We start from the raw sequence: 20,707 nt of genomic DNA on the forward strand, positions 1-20,707 counted from the left end.
AGCTGATAAGCAACTTCAGCAAAGTCTCAGGATACAAAATCATTGTGCAAAAATCACAAGCATTCTTATACACGAAAAACAGACAAACAGAGAGCCAAATCATGAGTGGACTCCCATTCACAATTGCTTCAAAGAGAATAAAATACCTAGGAATCGAACTTACCAGGGACGTGAAGGACCTCTTCAAGGAGAACTACAAACCACTGCTCAATGAAATAAAAGAAGATACAAACAAATGGAAGAACATTCCATGCTCATGGGTAGGAAGAATCAATATCATGAAAATGGCCACACTGCCCAAGGTAATTTACAGATTCAATGCCATCCCCATCAAGCTACCAATGACTTTCTTCACAGAATTGGAGAAAACTACTTCAAAGTTCATATGGAACCAAAAAAGAGCCTGCATCGCCAAGTCAATCCTAAGCCAAAAGAACAAAGCTGGAGGCATCACGCTACCTGACTTCCAACTATGCTACAAGGCTACAGTAACCAAAACAGCATGGTACTGGTACCAAAACAGAGATATAGATCAATGGAACAGAACAGAGCCCTCAGAAATAATGCCGCATATCTACAACTATCTGATCTTTGACAAACCTGAGAAAAACGAGCAATGGGGAAAGGATTCTCTAATAAATGGTGCTGGGAAAACTGGCTAGCCATATGTAGAAAGCTGAAACTGGATCCCTTCCTTACACCTTATACAAAAATCAATTCAAGATCGATTAAAGACTTAAACGTTAGACCTAAAACCATAAAAACCCTAGAAGAAAACCTAGGCATTACCATTCAGGACATAGGCATGGGCAAGGACTTCATGTCTAAAACACCAAAAGCAATGGCAACAAAAGCCAAAATTGACAAATGGGATCTAATTAAAGAGCTTCTGCACAGCAAAAGAAACTACCATCAGAGTGAACAGGCAACCTACACAATGGGAGAAAATTTTCGCCACCTACTCATCTGACAAAGGGCTAATATCCAGAATCTACAATGAACTCAAACAAATCTACAAGAAAAAAACAAACAACCCCATCAAAAAGTGGGCGAAGGACATGAACAGACACTTCTTAAAAGAAGACATTTATGCAGCCAAAAAACACATGAAAAAATGCTCACCATCACTGGCCATCAGAGAAATGCAAATCAAAACCACAATGAGATACCATCTCACACCAGTTAGAATGGCAATCATTAAAAAGTCAGGAAACAACAGATGCTGGAGAGGATGTGGAGAAATAGGAACACTTTTACACTGTTGGTGGGACTGTAAACTAGTTCAACCCTTGTGGAAGTCAGTGTGGCGATTCCTCAGGGATCTAGAACTAGAAATTCCATTTGACCCAGCCATCCCATTACTGGGTATATACCCAAAGGACTATAAATCATGCTGCTATAAAGACACATGCACCCGTATGTTTATTGTGGCATTATTCACAATAGCAAAGACTTGGAACCAACCCAAATGTCCAACAATGATAGACTGGATTAAGAAAATGTGGCACATATACACCATGGAATACTATGCAGCCATAAAAAATGATGAGTTCATGTCCTTTGTAGGGACATAGATGAAATTGAAATCATCATTCTCAGTAAACTATCACAAGAACAAAAAACCAAACACCGCATATTCTCACTCATAGGTGGGAATTGAACAATGAGAACACATGGACACAGGAAGGGGAACATCACACTCTGGGGACTGTTGTGGGGTGGCAGGAGGGCGGAGGGATGGCATTGGGAGATATACTTAATGCTAGATGACAAGTTAGTGGGTGCAGTGCACCAGCATGGCACATGTATACATATGTAACTAACCTGCACATTGCACACATGTACCCTAAAACCTAAAGTATAATAATAATAAATTTTAAAAAAAAAAAGAGTTATTTCCACCAGGACAGTTCCCTCTTATTTGTTCCTTGCATAATTCTCCAGTTATTCTCTATTCTTTTTCCCCACTGCTTGCTGCTCTACTCACAAGGCTCCTTTTGCTTCCTAATTCTTAAATTTAGAATTAAAAGTAGATAAAAACCAAGTCACGCAGAACAGACATAGTCTAGGAATTTGGGTCATTGGAGGTTGGAAAAATCTGATGTTATTACCTCAGAGCTAGAAAAGCAATTAGAATGTTCAAGAAGGAAGAAAAGATACTGCACCTTTTTACACAGTTTTGGTTGAGTTGGCCTTTGACATATTTGAATTATTTTTAGTCTATGTATTTGGTAATTGACTTCTTATATTTAGTCTCCCACATTGCTAAGCTCTATTTGTGTGTGTAAAATATATTTAATTCATGTCATACTCAGGGGATTGAGTCTGTGTTCATAAGGACTAAACTACACCTCCTTTCAGATGCCCAATTTACCACACTTTTTACTTTTTTACTTAGAATACTTGCCATATCTATCGTATGTGGAAATAATGCTCAATTTGTAACAGATAGTAAACATTACCTCTCAGTAATAAATTTGAAACTTTATATAAAGTTTTAGTTAATCCATGAAGTTAGGGATATTGTCTTTATTCACTGGTATATTCTAGTGCCTGGAGTATAGTACACAATAAATATTGGTTCAGTGAATGAGAAATCTCCTTTTTCATGACTTACTTTAAGCTGTGACCAGAACTATACTGTTTTCCCCGTTGTGAGTTGACCAGAAAGGACTGTAATAAATTGTGCAGGGCTTTGTGAACTATATTCTGTTTTGAAACATGGTCTTCAGTTCCACCATTTACCCATTTGAAAACTGAGACATAATCTTCTATTTGTGTAACATATCATTATTATTCAGAGAATGGAGGAGTCTGGAGAAAGTTTTTTTTTTATTTCCTGAAAAAAGAAACAAATACATTTGTTAACATGTGGTGCAATGAATTTTAGAACTCTAACCTCTCAAGAAAATTGAGATCAGGAAGCCATCTTTCAGAATGTTTTACTCTTTGAATAATCAACGGGATGTATATGTGTCATTGTAGTGAAATCACTAGTAATTATCACTGGCATGTCTGTTTTTCATATTTTCTTCTCCTGTGTTATTGTGCAGCTTTGGATGTTGGGCTACAGAAGATGAGACAATTCAAAGTTATATAGAAAACTGATTTTGACTTACAAAATTAAAAGAAACTGGATTTCTCAATAGCTATGTAGCTGTGAACACAGCAACAAACACTGCTACATAGGAATAAAAATCATTAATGTAATTTAAAATATTTGAGATTATTAATTATGTAAAACTTGCCAGGCACGGTGGCTCACGCCTGTAATCTCAGCACTTTGGGAGGCTGAGGCGGGCAGCTTATGAGGTCAGGAGATCGAGACCATCCTGGCTAACACAGTGAAACCCCGTCTCTACTAAAAATACAAAAAATTAGCCGGGCGTGGTGGCAGGTGCCTGCAGTCCCAGCTACTCGGGAGGCTGAGGCAGGAGAACGGCATGAACCCAGGAGGCAGAGCTTGCAGTGAGCTGAGATTGCACGACTGCACTCCAGACTGGGCGACAGAGCGAGACTTCGTCTCAAAAACAATAATAATAATAATAATAATAATAATAATACGTAAAACTTAAGAAAGCATGTGACATTTAAGAATGAAGAATTTAAGTAGTACTTCAGTTAGGCTTGGGTAAATTGTTTTGTATTATACTATTAATTTTCTGGATAATGAAAAACTTACCCTTTAAGCACTAGAATATTGTTCCTATCTCATTTCTACATTATGAGACATATATCCTCTCAGTAAATATAGTATAGCATTGCCTCCCTTGACAATATCAACTGATTGTTTTTACTAGTGTGAGTAAGGTAAAGTTCCTTACAACTGCATGCCTCCCTTCTTCACAATTTATCTGATACTAAATGATACTGATTATGAATTTTATTTTCTGATGAACTGCTTGTAAATCGGTTATCCGTTTTTTGTGGGATAGGGCAGAGTGTTCAGATAAGAGCAAAGTGGGGGCCGGGCATGGTGGCTCATGCCTGTAATCCCAGCACTTTGGGAGGCTGAGGCGGGTCGATCACCTGAGATCAGGAGTTCAAGACCAGCCTGGACAACAAGGTGGGACCGCATCTCTACTAAAAATACAAAAATTAGCTGAAGTGGTGGGGGGCACCTGAGGCAGGAGAATTGCTGAACCCAGGAGGCAGAGGTTGCAGTGAGCCGAAATCGTGCCACTGCACTACAGCCTGGTGACAGAGTGAGACTCTGTCTCAAAAAAAAAAAGCAAAGAGGAACAAGTTTTTCCCCAGAGTCTTCATTAAAAAAGACTAGACTTGACATGACATACAGATTCTTCATAAATTTGTCTTTGGCCAAATTACTTGTAGGTCTGTTAATGCCATTTGCTTCCTCACTCTTCTGTCGGCTTTGAATGCTATGCTTTTCTTTTCTCCTTAACTAATGCATCTCTGTCAAAATCTACCTCAAAAGTCAGTCCCTTTAGGAAGCTCCCACCCCAGGTGGACCCATGATAACCTCAGGAGTCATTAATAGGGTGGCAAAAGATTTACCTTCAGAGTAATACAGTATGACTGCTCATAGTCAACTTTGAAGATGGAAGGAAACCACAAGACAAAGAATGTGAGAAGTCACCAGAAGCTGGAAAATTTGATCACAGGACTTCCACAACAGTAAAATAATAAATTGGTCTTGTTTTAAGCCACCAAATTTGTGGTACTTTGTTACAGCAGCCATAAAAAACTAATACATCCACAGACTTTAAAAAGTATCACTCTGTATTTTAAATAGTTTGACTCACAAGAAATAACTAAATTCATCCGGAGTCCCTACGTATGCGTTACCCACCTTCCTACAACAATATTTTACATAATCATAGTACATTATGGATACCAGGAACTGGCATTGATACAGTATTATTATTTTATTGTTATTATTATCGAGACAGGGTGTATCTTGCTCTGTTGCCCAGGCTGGGGTGCAGTGGTGCAAACTCAGGTCACTGTAGCCTTGACCTCCCGGGCTCAGGCAGTCCTCCTACGTCAGCCTCCCCCCAAGTAGCTGAGACTATAGGCACACACCACCATGCCTGGCTAATTTTTGTATTTTTTAGTAAAGACAGGATTTCACTATGTTACCCAGGCTGATCTCGAACTCCTGGGCTCAAGCGATCTACCTACCTCAGCCTCCCAAAGTGCTAGGATTACAGGCATGAGCCACTGCACCAGGCCTGGTACAGTACTATTAATTGAGGGAGGGAATGACACTCCCCTAAGTGTATCTTCTTGTATTATTTTGACTTCTGGTAGCATATTTGTGTCTTACATATATTAAAAAAAATCAATTAGGATAAGAAGAAAGGAAAGAAAATATCACCTTAAAAGTAAAAGCACATGTAAACAAACTCCAATGTCATTCAAATAATGTAACCACACTGAAGAGGGAAAAAAAACCAAGTTACTTTAGTGACTTATGAGTATTTGACTGTACAAACTCAGCTTTGGACAGTCTTGGGAACAGAATTGCAAACAAATAGTGAACTCCATTTTCATTTTTTTTTTTTTTTTAGTTGAAATGGCTGAAACAATTCTGAAGCTCTTTTATGTGTAATATAGGATTTAGCAAATGAATAAGTATGTTGATGTTATTAGGATCCAGGATTCTCAGTGGAAAAAGGAACATACAAATATGAATTGGGATAGTGAGGGATACCCTGTGGGGATGGAATGGAATTGAAAGTAATGGCATAGACTCAGGATTTCTCAAATACATATGCATGTATATGTTCTCATGTATGTATATGTATATATGTACATGCATATATTTCCTAGCTCCATCTATAGGCAAAAGTGGCCTAGAAGCAAAGTCACTCCAGTAGAAATGATCTAACACATGCCCTAACACCTAAAATTTTGGTCTTTGATACCATTTCTCACCAAAGGGAACCAGGACTCTTAGGAGAAATGGTTGGACTAGGGCTAGGACAGAGTAGGTACAATATGAGCCTGGAAAAAGAAGAGCTCTGTCTCAAGGACACAGGAACTAAGTTTAAGGGCTCCTCTACTGCATAAATCTAGGACATGTTTAGCACCAGAAAAATTAAGGACAGCAGTGACTTATAAACTGTTAGGAAAAAGTGAATATTCATGAGTCCACATTGATAATGAATGAGCAAGTAAGTAGAGGAAAAGGAGGACTCTGCTATGTAGAATGCCAAGTGCTCCTCTCCCCCTCCCCCTCCCGCTCCCCCTCCCCCTCTCCTTCTTTTTTCCGTCTCCCTCTGTTGCCGAAGCTGGACTGTACTGCGGTGATCTCGGCTCGCTGCAACCTCCCTGCCTCGGGCTCCTGTGACTCTCCTGCCTCGGCCTGCCGAGTGCCTGGGATTGCAGGCGTGCGCCGCCACGCCTGAATGGTTTTTGTATTTTTGGTGGAGACGGGGTTTCGCCGTGTTGACCAGGCTGGTCTCCAGCTCCTGGCCTCGAGTGACCTACCTGCCTCGGCCTCCCGAGGTGCTGGGATTGCAGACGGAGTCTCGCTCACTCAATGCTCAATGGTGCTTAGGCTGGAGTGCAGTGGCGTGATCTCGGCTCGCTACAACCTCCACCTACCAGCCTCCTGCCTTGGCCTCTTAAAGTGCTAAGATTACAGCCTCTGCCCCGCCACCACCCCGTCTAGGAAGTGAGGAGCGTCTCTGCCTGGCCGCCCATCGTCTGGGATGTGAGGAGCCCCTCTGCCCGGCCACCCCATCTGGGAAGTGAGGAGCGCCTCTGCCCGGCCGCCATCCCGTATAGGAAGTGAGGAACGTCTCTGCCCGGCCGCCCATCATCTGGGATGTGAGGAGCGCCTCTGCCCAGTCGCCCAACGTCTGGGAAGTGAGGAGCGCCTGTGCCCGGCCGCCCCGTCTGGGAGGTGAGGAGCGCCTCTGCCCGGCAGCCCAGTCTGGGAAGTGAGGAGCGCCTCTGCCCGGCCGCCCCATCTGGGAGGTGAGGAGTGCCTCTGCCCGGCCGCCACCCCGTCTGGGAGGAAGTGAGGAGCACCTCTGCCCAGCTGCCCCGTCTGGGAGATGAGGAGCACCTCTGCCTGGCCGCCACCCCGTCTGGGAGGAAGTGAGGAGCGCCTCTGCCTGGCCGCCCCATCTGGGAAGTGAGGAGCGCCTCTGCCTGGCCACCCCGTCTGGGAGGTGAGGAGCGCCTCTGCCCGGCCGCCCCGTCTGGGAGGTGAGGAGTGCCTCTGCCCGGCCGCCACCCCGTCTGGGAGGAAGTGAGGAGCACCTCTGCCCGGCTGCACCGTCTGGGAGATGAAGAGCACCTCTGCCCAGCCGCCCGTCTGGGAGGTGAGGAGCGTCTCTGCCTGGCCGCCACCCCGTCTGGGAGGAAGTGAGGAGCGCCTCTGCCCGGTTGCCCCATCTGGGAAGTGAGGAGCGCCTCTGCCTGGCCACCCCATCTGGAAAGTGAGGAGCGCCTCTGCCTGGCCACCCCGTCTGGGAAGTGAGGAGCGCCTCTGCCCGGCCGCCCAGTCTGGGAAGTGAGGAGCGCCTCTGCCGGGCTGCCACCCCGTATGGGATGTGAGGAACGCCTCTGCCTGGCCACCCTGTCTGGGAGGTGAGGAGCACCTCTGCCCGGCCGCCCAGTCTGGGAAGTGAGGAGCGCCTCTGCCCAGCCGCCACCCCGTATGGGAAGTGAGGAGCGCCTCTGCCCGGCCGCCCAGTCTGGGAAGTGAGGAGCGCCTCTGCCCAGCCGCCCCGTCTAGGAGGTGAGGAGCGCCTCTGCCTGGCTGCCACCTCGTCTGGGAGGAAGTGAGGAGCGCCTCTGCCCGGCTGCCCCGTCTGGGAGGTGAGGAGCGTCTCTGCCCGGCCGCCCTGTCTGGGAGGTGAGGAGCGCCTCTGCCCGGCCGCCCAGTCTGGGAAGTGAGGAGCGCCTCTGCCCGGCCGCCCTGTCTGGGAGGTGAGGAGCGCCTCTGCCCGGCCGCCCTGTCTGGGAGGTGTACCCAACAGCTCCGAAGAGACAGCGACCATCGGGAGCAGGCCATGAGGACAATGGCGGTTTTGTTGAAAAGAAGGGGGGGGAAGTGTGGGGAAAGGAAGGAGAGATCAGATTGTTGCTGTGTCTGTGTAGAAAGGGGTGGGCATAGGAGACTCCATTTTGTTCTGACTAGGAGAAATTCTTGTGCCTTGGGATGCTGTTGATCTATGGCCTTTCCCCCAGCCCCGTGCTCTCTGAAACATGTGCTGTGTCAACTCAGGGTTAAATGGATTAAGGGCGGTGCAAGATGTGCTTTGTTAAACAGATGCTTGAAGGCAGCATGCTCTTTAAGAGTCATCACCACTCCCTAATCTCAAGTACCCAGGGGCACAAACACTGCAGAAGGCCGCAGGGTCCTCTGCCTAGGAAAACCAGAGACCTTTGTTCATGTGTTTATCTCCTGACCTTCTCTCCACTATTATCTTATGACCCTCCCATATCCCCCTCTCCGAGAAACACCCAAGAATGATCAATAAGTACTCATAAATTAAAAAAAAAAAAACCATGCTGAACTTTAGGAAGCTGTAGACTGCAGTTTGTTGTTGTGAGACCTAGAGAATATAGAAAAAAGGGAACAATTGAGCACCTTTCATTTTTGAAAATGATGCTTTATGCAGATGCCAAAGTAAATCAGTCTGGGAGAAGAAGCCATGTTCTTTCATTCACCCTTGGCAAGTGAATAGAAAAGAATGATTAAGAAATTTTTAACCTATAATATTAAAACTTTTCACTGTACACTAAGTATAATAGCTCACTGGAAAAAGCCAATATTTAAAATATGTATGTATATATATTTGTCTAATAAAGATTACAACATTTTCAGGCAAAAAAAAAAAAAAAAGAATGCCAAGTGCTGACTGGGAAATATAGAGTGAGTGCTGCATTTGGAAAATTATAATCATTATAGTAAAGATCTATTCAGGCAGAAATTATCAGTAGATACTAAATCTAGCCAGGCATTTTGGTGAGAGATGAGATATTTACATGGTCTTAAAGTGTCTTGATACAAATTGCTTTTTAGTTGCAGGAAAAATAATAAGTATTCATTGGAGAAATTGGACAGCATTGGACAGAATTTAGGAGACAAAATTAACATCACCAAAGACAGTACAAAGAGTTTAACAAATCCTTTCCCCCAAAGAACCAGTATAAAACTAGACAAAATTGTTGAATACAATGATTTCAGGGCTTTGGAAATTGACCAAAAGCAAATGACAAATTTAGAAACATTTATTCATGCTAGAACTTTGTGTAAAAACAGCAGGAGTCTGCAGCATTCTTATCTGGTGGTTGCCCCCTCTCCCCTACATCCCAGCTTTGTCAGTGAGACTGGTAGTGGCAGAGTAGGGCTGGGTGGAAAACCAGCTTTGCTACCAGGTGGAGTGGAATTTATTTGAGATGGAGGGCTAAAACCCATGGCATCATTATCAGCGAAAGTAATGAACCCAGTAGGAGATGAAAGGAGAAAAACGTCAGATGGCTGTCTGAATTACAGTCAGTTGGGGCTGGTGGCACATCAGCCAGAAATTTAACAGAGAAATTGTGGAGAGGAGACAGTCTTGGAAGGACTAGACAATGTCTCTATACATCCCTGGCTGCCTGGGTAACTATGCACATGTCTGAACCTGAAAGCATACTTAAAATCTGGCTAAACTATGAACGTGCTTCAACCCATGCAAAATTGGTCAGCAGTACATAGAAGCTTTATTGGCTCAAGGTATTTGAGTACAACCTCTGCCCAAATTATGGACTGACCAAGTGAATCACGCAAACACAGAGATAACCCCTAGGAAGCCAAGCTAAACAATAAAAATAAAAATTTTTAAACCAGACATCAGCAGCCTAATATTACAAGCAGGTTTTGCAGCTTAAAGCAGTGAGCACCCTCCCAAAGAAAAAAAAAAAGCTTTCAGGAAAAAAATATAATTCAAATTTAGTGCAGTATATTATTTATAATGTCCAATTTTTACCAAAAAGCGAGAGGCATTTAAACAGTGAAGTGTAACCCATACTCAGGGAAAAAAAAAAAATAGTATTAACTGACTTTGAGCGCACATACTGGATTTAGCAGATGAGGACTTTAAATCAGCTATTATAAATATGCTGAAAGAATTAATGGTAGCCATATTGAAAGAATTAAGACAAAATATAATGACAGTGGCTAAAAACCTAGGCAATTTCAGTAGTGAAGTAAAAACTGAAAAAGAGCCAAGTAGATATTACAGATTGAACAGTATGATAACTGAAACAAGCCAGGCATTGTGGCTTATACCTGTAATCCTAGTACTTTGGGAGGCTGAGGCAGGAGGAGCTCTTAAGCCCAGAAGTTCAGGACCGGCCTGAGAAACATAGTGAGAACTCATCTCTACAAAATAAAAAACTAGCCAGGTGTGATGGTGCACCCCTTAGTCCCAGCTATGCAGGAAGCTGAGGTAGGAGGATTGCTTGAGCCCAGAAGGCTGGGGTTGCAGTGAGCTGTGATTATGCCACTGCACTACAGCCTGAGCAACAGAGTATAAGACCCTTTCTCAAAATAAATAACTGAAACAAAAAATTCACTAGCTGAGCTTAACAGCACATTTGAGATGTCAGAAATAAAAATCAATAAAATTTGGTGAAAGACCAATAGAAATGATCCAATATAAGGAACATAGAGAAAAAGATTGAAATAAAAATAACAGATTCTCAGAGACCTTTGAGACAATAATACCTTTTAGGTACAGAGCATCTCCATTGGATAAATATGAGGGTAATTAGAACAACATATTTGAAGAAATAATGCTCAAAAACTTTCCAAAATTTGTTGAAATCATTAACCTGTAGACCCAAGAAGCACAATGAAGCCCAAATTAACAGTAAAAAAATCCCCATGTAGACACAGCATGATTGTGAAACTGGTAAAAGGCAAACCCTTAAGAACAGCAAGAGAAAATAATTCATCAATATGAATCAATAGAACTATAATATTATTACAGTGGGTCTCTCAACAGAAAGAACGGGAGCCAGAAGGCATTGATGTGACATATTAAAAGCACTGAAAGAAAAAAATATCAAACAAGAATTCTGTCACTGGCAAAACTGTCTTTCAGAAACAAAGATAAAATGAAGACATCTTCAAGTAAACAAAAACAGATTTACTGCTAGTAGACCTGCTCTATAAGAAATACAAAAGGAAGGCCAGGTGTGGTAGCTCACACCTGAAATCCTAACACTTTGGGAGGCTGAGATGGGTGGATCACTTGAGCCCAGGAGTTCACAACCAACATGGCGAAACCCCATGTTTACAAAGAAATACAAAAATTATCCAGATGTGGTGGCATACACCTATGGTCCCAGCTACCTGAGAGGCTAAGGTGGAAGGATCATTTAAACCTGGGAGGCAGAGGTTGCAGTGAGCCAAGATCGCACCACTATACTCCAGCCTGGGTGATCGAGTGAGACTGTGTCTCAAAAAAACAATAAAAAATAAAAACAAAAGGAAATCCTTAAGACTGCAGGAAAAAGAGACCAGTTAATAACTCGATTTCACACAAACAAACAACACTAGAAATGGCAAATCTGTGGGTAAATAGACTATATGTATATTTTTTTATTCTCTTAGTTTTTAAAAAAGCATAAAGAAATCACAAGCATTCCTATACACCACTAATAGACAAACAGCCAAATCATGAGTGAACTCCCATTCACAATTGTTACAAAGAGAATAAAATACCTAGGAATACAGCTTACAAGGGATGTGAAGGACCTCTTCAAGGAGAACTACAAACCACTGCTCAAGGACATAGGAGAGGACAAAAACAAATGGAAAAGCATTCCATGCTAATGGATAGGAAGAATCAATATCGTGAAAATGGCCATACTGCCCAAAGTAATTTATAGATTTGATGCTATCCCCATCAAGCTACCGTTGACTTTTTTCACAAAATTAGAAAAAACTACTTTAAATTTCAAATGGAACCAAAAAAGAGCCTGTATAGCCAAGACAGTCCTAAGCAAAAAGAACAAAGCTGGAGGCATCATGCTACCTGACTTCAAACTATACTACAAGGCTACAGTAACCAAAACAGCATGGTACTGGTACCAAAACAGATACATAGACCACTGGGACAGAACAGAGGCCTCAGAAATAACACCATACATCTGCAACCATCTGATCTTTGACAAACCTGACAAAAACAAGCAATGGAGAAAGGATTCCCTATTTAATAAATGGTGTTGGGAAAACTGGCTAGCCATATGCAGAAAACTGAAACTGGACCCCTTTCTTACACCTTTTAAAAAAATTAACTCAAGATGCTTTAAAGACTTAAATGTAAGACTTAAAACCATTAAAACCCTAGAAGAAAATCTAGGCAATACCATTCAGGACATAGGCATGGGCAAAGACTTCATGTCTAAAACACCAAAAGCAATGACAACAAAAGCCAAAATAGACAAATGGGATCTAATTAAACTAAAGAGCTTCTGCACAACAAAAGAAACTATCAGCAGAGTAACAGGCAACCTACAGAATGCAAGAAAATTTTTCCAATCTATCCATCTGACAAAGGGCTAATATCCAGAATCTACAAATAACTCAAACAAATTTACAAGAAAAAAACAACCTTATCAAAAAGTGGTTGAAGGATATGAACAGACACTTCTCAAAGGAAGTCATTTATGCGTCCAAGAAACATGAAAAAAGGCTCATCATCACTGGTCATCAGAGAAATGCAAATCAAAACCACAGTGAGACACCATCTCATGCCAGCTACAATGGCAGTCATTAAAAAGGAAACAACAGATGCCAGAGAGGATGTGGAAAAATAGGAATTCTTTTACACTCTTGGTGGGAGTGTAAATTAGTTCAACCATTGTGGAAGACAGTGTGATGATCCCTCAAGTATCTAGAACCAGAAATACCATTTGACCCAGCAATCCCATTACTGGGTATATAGCCAAAGGATTATAAATCATTCTGTAAAGACACATGCTCACATATGTTTATTGCAGCACTGTTCACAATAGCAAAGACTTGGAACCCACCCAAATGTCCATCAATGATAGACTGGATAAAGAAAATGTGGCACATATACACCATGGAATACTATGCAGCCATAAAAAAGGATTAGTTCATGTCCTTTGCAGGGACATGGATGAAGCTGGAAACCATCATTCTCAGCAAACTAATACAGGAACAGAAAACCAAACACTGCATGTTCTCACTCATAAGTGGAAGTTGAACAATGAGAACACATGGACACAGGGAAGGGAACATCACACACCAGGGCCTGTCGGGGGGTGGGGAGGTGTAGGGAAGGGATAGCATTAGGAGAAATACCTAATGTAGATGACAGGTTGATGGGTGCAGCAAACCACCATGGCACATGTATACCTATTTGGCAAACCTGCATGTTCTACATATGTATCCCAGAACTTAAAGTATAATAAATAAAAATATATAGAAAGCAATAATTTTAACTGTTTTGCAATTGTAACATATTTAAATGTTATATATGACAATAGGAACATATCCAGACCTCTGGATTAATGAGACAGTCCATGGGTAGTTCATCCTTGAGTGTGGTTTCCTTGAGGCATAAGATTGCAGTTGGAAAAGGGGATGTCTGCCCTGGAGGAAAGGTTAACTGAGCCTCTAGTCTAAATAAAATATTTCTACCCAAAAGGGGTATGGGACATTCTAGCAACACTAAAAATGAAAAAAAAAAAAAACAAAAAAAACAAAAAAAACAGTTCCCCCAGATAGGCAGCACAAAGGAGGAGTAAACCTCCTGGTTATGGGCACCACATTTATCCCCATTATCTGGCAGGATTTGGAGGATAATTGCCCAGGGAAAGAGGTAAGCATTAAGTAGGCTGCTCCAGTGTCCAAAAGAAAACTTATAGTCCTACCTGCCACATGCAAAGCATTCCTTGGCTCTGTCCCTTCAATAGTGATGTTTGATCTGGGAGCCAGCTGGACTGTAGGCTCCCCTCAGCTCAAGACCAAGGATTCTCTCCAGGAGCCCTCCAGCCCTCAGGGGAGTCCTATTTCCAGTTACCAGGCTTGTGGTGGAGGGGGCAAGCCATGCAAGGCTTTTTCCCATCTGTCCCATTGATACAGTTGGCCTTCCAGTGGCCTGGTTTCTCACACCAATGGCAATTATTTGGGAAGATATTCCTAGGGCAAATTGGAGGGAGCTGGTGGACTTGTAAGACAGCCAATAGTTGGAGCTGCCACTTTTCCGTTTGCCTCTCCTTTTCCTGAGCCCTTTCTTCTTCCTTCTGGTCCTTGCTGTAAAAGACCAAGGCAACTGTTTTGAGAATGTCAGGCATAGGGGTATTGGGGCCCAGTGCTAGCTTTTGGAGTTTCCTCTGAATCTCTGGGGCTGCCTGAGTTAGGAAACGGTCCTGTAGGACCAGTTGCCCTTCTGATGTCTCTGGGTCTAGGTTAGTATGTTTCACTAGGGCCTCTTGTAGCCTCTCTAGGAAAGTGATGGGGTTTTCAAGAGGGCCTTGATCTATTAAGGCCATTGTATTATAGTTCACAGCCTTTGTTCTACTAGCTTTTATCCCTTCTACCAGAGGAACATGTGGTTTCTTCCCCATATACCTCCCTGGGTATTGTAATCCCAATTGGAGTCAACCTGGGGAACTGTGATGGCTCCTACAGGGTAGCCACCCGGGTCAGTCATATGCATTGGATTTGCAAGTTGTTAGGCCACCTCCATAATGGAATCACTTTCTCCCTGAGACAGAATTTGCCCTAGTATGACTGAGAAATCCCTCCAAGTGAGTTCAAATGTTAATCCCAGTTTACAGAACCCTTTGATGTATTTGTCAGGGTCGTCCATAAACTCCCCTAGTTCTGTTGTAATTTGGCTCAGGCCTTACATAGTGAATGGAGTCTGGTTTCTAGTGGGTCCACTGGGGCTACTGACCTCTTGAAGGGAGCGTGACCTAAGAGGATGGTGTCCAGAGGATAGCCCTGGATATGGAGGGGCTCCGGGCCTGGGAGACTTGAATATAATGAGGTAGAATGGGCAGTGGGGTTTGAGCCGTCATCCTTTGCTCCTCTGGGGCTTGAAACCAGGGTAAACCCAATAAGGAGTGTCCCAAACCAGCCAGAGGGGGCTGCTGCCTGACCATGGCAGCTATCATCACTAGATCCATTTTACAAGCCCAACAAAGGTCAGGGTTGTTTCATAGGGCTATGAAGGCCTGTACATAGGGGATTTCTATCCATATTCCGTGCTGGTGGCAAAGTAAATCTAGTTGATAGATCATATTAAAATTTTGGTTTTCTATCCAAGATTCCTGGTCTTGGAGCTTGTATTCAATTCAGGCTGTGTTACAGAAAAATATTAGCCTTTTCCTCTTTAGGGTTTTGGAGTCAAAACTTTTCCCAGTTCTTGAGAATGCATCTGAGGGGCATGTCCTGTGGTATGAAGATGCAGTTATCCATCTGTGAAGAGAGAATAGATGAGAAAAAAAGAAAAAGTGTCTTCTCTTCCTATTATCCTGAATTGGACGTCCCCCATTTGTCCTTAGGGTTCTGGAATGAGCTGATCTTACCATGTACCCTTAACTTTGGTACCCTCTTTTCACAGGGGAGATACTAGAGAGAACAGAGAGCCCTCTCCTGTTCATCCGTGGGGTTCCGGAATGAACTGGTCTTACCATGTACCCTTAACCTTGCCTTCATCTCTGTTATAATGATAATCTGTTAACCCTGGACCAGCCTTCGTCTCTATCCTATGGGTCTCTTGTGCCGACAGCCTTGGGCCATCCTATATTCTTGCCTCCATGACCTTCCAGTGACTCTCACTTGGAGCATTCTAGCAACAAAATGATTATCCCTTTTCTCAGATACCCATTTTCTTTGTTCTCTAACTAGACAAGAAGCTTGTTTTTCATCTAACTGCTGCAAGGGGGCTGAACTTCCCTCCCTTCAAATATGACCTTGAAGGTCTTGATGAATATTGAGAAGGGCATGGAAGTGATTAGAGAAATGGAAGCTCCAGGAGGAAGTGGGAGGAAGCCAGAGGAATAATCATGGAAAGCCTTCTTATGCTTCCAGAAACAGCATCCCTTGGATTTGAGAGGGCAACGTTTATTTGTCTTCTTAACATCAAGTAGTAACCTCTGGAGGACTTAGGGTTTGATGTAGGAACTCACAAATGGGAAAGGAAGAATTTCCCTTCCTCCCGAAGGGGTGCTAACTCAAAAAAAGCAAGTAGATGAGGTCCTTAAAGGGCTAGAATGAGGCCCTATGCGGGTGGAAAACTACTTCAAAAGCCACCAGAAAACTCAGCCCTGGACCGTAACAGGAACAAAAAGCATACGGTAAGTCATAAGGAGCTGTCTGGGGATCCAATTAGTGTCTGTCCTGGCAGTGTGCCAACAGACAGAGGCAGGATTAGAGGTCATCTGAGCTGGTAAGGTAAAAATTAGTGTAAGTCTCTAGATATCCACAAGGGAGCCCATGTTTTTGCTGCTGCACAAATTCAGCAAGAGCTGAGGGTGTACGAATAACAGTTACATAGCATGCAAAGTGAAAGCAAAAGAGGCTGACTTGCCTCGAGATGGACGATCCGGAGGGTGTACAAGGCCATTTCAGAATACACACAGAGAAAACAGGAGAATAGGCGGTGTTGGTTTTTGGGAAAGAGCCAATTTGAATGGAAAAAGCAGAGGAAACCCCAGACATTGCATGGTTTTAGGCTTTAGCCCTGCCACTCTCATGAACCTCTTGTCTAGGAGAGCCATTGTATCTCAGGTCAAGGATCTTACCTGGGAAGGACTCCAAGGTCCTTCCTACCTCTGTGAGCTACCGTACATCAGCAGGAGCTGAGAGATGAGCTTGGGGAACAGAGCCACTGTGGCCGAGAATTATTCTGGGGGTTGGTTAGTAAGCAGAAGAATGAAAAGAGCAAACAAAACTGTGTACAGGGGTTAAACACCTCCAGCCAAAGAAGTTGAGGCATAGAGATGTCTTACCACTGAGGAAGCATATTCGAGTCACGTGGCACCAAAGTATGTTAACATTAGGGAATGTATCCAAATCACAGCACCGAAGTCTGTTACCGGCAGCAAATCCATAGAGGTCTGCAGCAACCTCAATTCTTGCTTCCTCAAAAGAAAGAATTCAACCAAGGAGCATAAGGCAGAGCGAGACACCAAGGCAAATTTTAGAGCAGGAGTGAAAGTTTATTTAAAAGCATTAGAGCAGGAATGAAAGGAAGTAAAGTACACTTGGAAGAGGGCCAAGCAGACGACTTGAGAGATCAAGTGCACTGTTTGAGCTTTGACTCGGGATTTTATATGTTGTCATGTGTCCGGAGTCTTGCATCTCTCCTCCCCGGATTCTTCCCTTGGGGTGGGCACTCTGCATGCACAAAGGCCTGTCAGCATTTGGTAGGGGGCACATGTGCAGTGTGTTTACTGGAATTGTATGCATGCGCACTGGAGGCTTTCTTCCTTTACCAGTCCAAATGTTCCTAGAGGGTCATATACCAGTTAAACTCTGCCATTTTGCCTCTTACTACACAGGCGTGAGCCCGCTTGCCAACTCCTGAGATTTTATCAGGAAGCTGCTGATCACCAGTTTCAGATGTTTCTGTCTATTGGAAGACTGCCTTTCCGTGGCATCAGCTATGACCAATTATTATTTTAGAGAGACAGTTTAATAATCACCTGACCATCACCTGATGGTTGCCCGACATTCCTGGTGGTGGCATGGGGGTGGGGGATCCTCTCCTTCCCTGCTCATGTCTGGCTAGCTACCTGCTATAACAATGAGACATCAATCAGTATGCATAAGATGTACATTGGTTCGGTCTGGAAAGGCGGGACAGCTCAAAGCAGGGGAGGGGGCTTCCAGGTCATAGGTATATAAGAGACAAAAGGTTGCATTCTTTTGAGTCTCTGATTAGCCTTTTACTGAATACACAATTTACATGTGAGAGGAAGATAGAGGAATAGTCACTTAAGCTTTAGTCTGGCTTAGTAGGGCAGAGGAAGCAATCAGATATGCATTTGTCTCACCGGAGTACAGGGATGACTTTGAGTTTTGTCTGTCCTTTGTCCACAAGGAATTTCCTTGTGGGCAAATTGTGAGGGAGGTATGGGAGGTATGTAGGGTTTTTTTGTTTTTGTTTTTGTTTTTTTAATTTTTGTAGCTATCTTATTTAGGAATAAAATGGAGGTTAGGTTTTCCTGGTGCAGTTCCTAGCTTGACTTCCCTTTGGCTTGGTGGTTTGGGGGTCCTGAGATTTATTTTCTTTTCACAGCTATATAATCATTGTGCACCTTACTACCCTCACTCAGTACTATACTTGGGAGAGTTAGCCATGATGATACATATAATACTAGCTCATTCGTTTCCACTGTTGTTTAAGTGTACCAAAACCTTAGTGGGTTTTGAAAATTCATGTTAAATCCAAAAGAATATTTTTTGTAAAATTTGTAGCATTTATTCTTGTGGACTTAATATGAATTTTAAAAACTGCCTGAAAATTGTATTTAGATTTCTTTAATCATTATTTAGTTTTTTTCCATTATTCTAGAAACTATCTGGAGGGTAGATTTGAAGGGAATAAGGACTGGATTAGGAAAATCACTTATGAAACTATTACATTAGTCAAAATGAATGAAGATTAAAATCTGAACTAAAAATTCTGATGTATCACATGGGATAGGTTGGAAATGATAAGAGGGAATAGCAATTAATAATAGACTAAGGAAATTTGCATGTCACATGAAGAAATAAGCTATGATAAAGGGAAAATATAGTATTTTACCTTGAGAAAACAAATGGGGACTCTTGCTTTACTGGGTGTGTATGATTAAATTTGAAGTGATATAAAGAAATAATTTGGTTCAGTAATAAACAGGAGAAAATAAATGATACATTTAACTTCAGTTTCATAAGTATGTATATTGTATTTTCTAGAGTTGCCACTAAAAAAAATAGAAAAAGAGTTTATAAATACCATACTAACAGAGGGGATGAAAGAAGAGACAGGAGAAATTGAAAAGAAAGAAAAAAGAAAAGATAGAAAAAATAAAAACCAGGCTGGGTGCAGTGGCGCCCTGTAATCCTAGCACTTTGGGAGGCCGAGGCGGGCGGATCACCAGGTCAGGAGAGCAAGACTATCCTGGCTAAAATGGTGAAACCCCCTCTCTACTAAAAATAGAAAAAATTAGCTGGGTGTGGTGGCGGGCGCCTGTAATCCCAGCTACTCAGGAGGCTGAGGCAGGAGAATGTCGTGAACCTGGGAGGTGGAGCTTGCAGTGAGCTGACATCGTGCCACTGCACTCCAGCCTGGACGACAGAGCAAGGCTCCATCTCAAAAAAAAAAAAAAAAAAAAAAAAAAAAAAAAAAAAAAAAAAAAAAGAAAAAGCATAAAATAAGATACCACATATAACTATATATATGGTGTATATCTCAATAATTACAATAAGTATAGATGGATTAAGTGAACTAGTTAAAAGACAAAGCTTGTCAGACTGGATTAAAAATATTTCAGTTACAGACAGTCTCTGATTTATGTTCAATTTAAGATTTTTCAACTTTACTATGGGTTTATTAGGACGTAACCCTATCATTAAATTGCGGAGCATTTGTGTATGCTGTTTACAAGAAGTAGAGAAAGGTTGAAATTAAAAGATGAGAAAAGATATAGTAGGCAAATTTCAACAACAAAGCTGGTGCAGTGTTATTAACGTCAGACAAATAGACTCTGCAGGGGTTAGTTTTTAGAACAATGCTAGCATTCTAAAACAGGAACCTAAATATAGGCCTTAGAGATGAAATTGAAAAGAAGGTAATAGTGTTTCCAAACAACTAATATGTTCAATGAGTATTACCTGATTTGAAGAATAAAGGCAAAACTGAAAGTTTGGGAAAACAAATACTCATAGATTATATGGAATTTACAGTTTAACCAAGTATTTTCCTTCAGAGGGTCCAAAATTACTGGCTTTTTCTTTCCGTGTATACTGTCTATGATTGTTGACAACACATATAAAATTAAATGCATTTGTAAGTCCTTGCTCTTATGTTTTCAGGAATTCAAAATGTCCTCAGCCTCTTTTGTGCAGTCCTCACAGAAAATAAGGTTCTCTTCCATTCTGCAAGTTTCCAGAGACTTAGCGATGCTTGTAGAGCCCTGGAATCTTTAATGTTTCCTCTTAAATATAGGTGAGGTTTTCATTTGTTAATTTTATTTATTCCTAAACTATATATCACTTATTGTTGATAAGTCATAATGTTATGGCACAATGGTTTTGAACCACATAGGGATATTTTACAAAGTTATGCTGTTATATGAGTCATAGTTCTGATAAAATCTAGTCTAGAATTTGAGACTTTCCAAGTTGTCCATTACTGAATGTTGATTAGTGTAAAAATATTTAATTTGAATAGTATTGTCAGCAACTTTTAATTGTCTTCTAATACAATTGGCATAAATGTCTAGTCAATGCTACTTGATATTAAAGAATTATTAATTTTTAGAAGTTATAATGATAGAGATCCTATTAATAAAAAGCTCTTATCTTTCTTAGATACCCACTGAAGTATTATATGGGTAAACAGTATGACATCTGGGATTTGCTTGAAAATAATACAGTACAGAGAAAAAAAGTGGGTAGAAATATATATGTAGCTGTGCACTGGTAATTCTCAAAGTTGACAATTACTGCAGGGCTTCGTTATAATTTTTTCCTCTGTTTTTT

At 41.9% G+C, this 20,707-nt stretch overlaps 1 protein-coding gene across 9 annotated transcripts in view; it reads left to right on the top strand.

Annotated features, from left to right (window-relative positions):
- Nucleotides 1–20,707, top strand: part of SBF2 (SET binding factor 2) — a 544,916-nt gene that overhangs the window by 283,278 nt on the left and 240,931 nt on the right. For all 9 annotated transcript variants that reach the window (XM_063671925.1, XM_063671922.1, XM_054439274.2 and 6 more), the window contains one exon: nucleotides 20,039–20,171. In XM_063671925.1, the coding sequence (XP_063527995.1) occupies nucleotides 20,039–20,171 (133 nt within the window). The remainder of the gene's footprint in view (nucleotides 1–20,038; nucleotides 20,172–20,707) is intronic.

The sequence above is a fragment of the Pongo pygmaeus genome, chromosome 9 (genome assembly GCF_028885625.2).
Source record: "Pongo pygmaeus isolate AG05252 chromosome 9, NHGRI_mPonPyg2-v2.0_pri, whole genome shotgun sequence".
Classification (NCBI taxonomy): domain Eukaryota; kingdom Metazoa; phylum Chordata; class Mammalia; order Primates; family Hominidae; genus Pongo; species Pongo pygmaeus.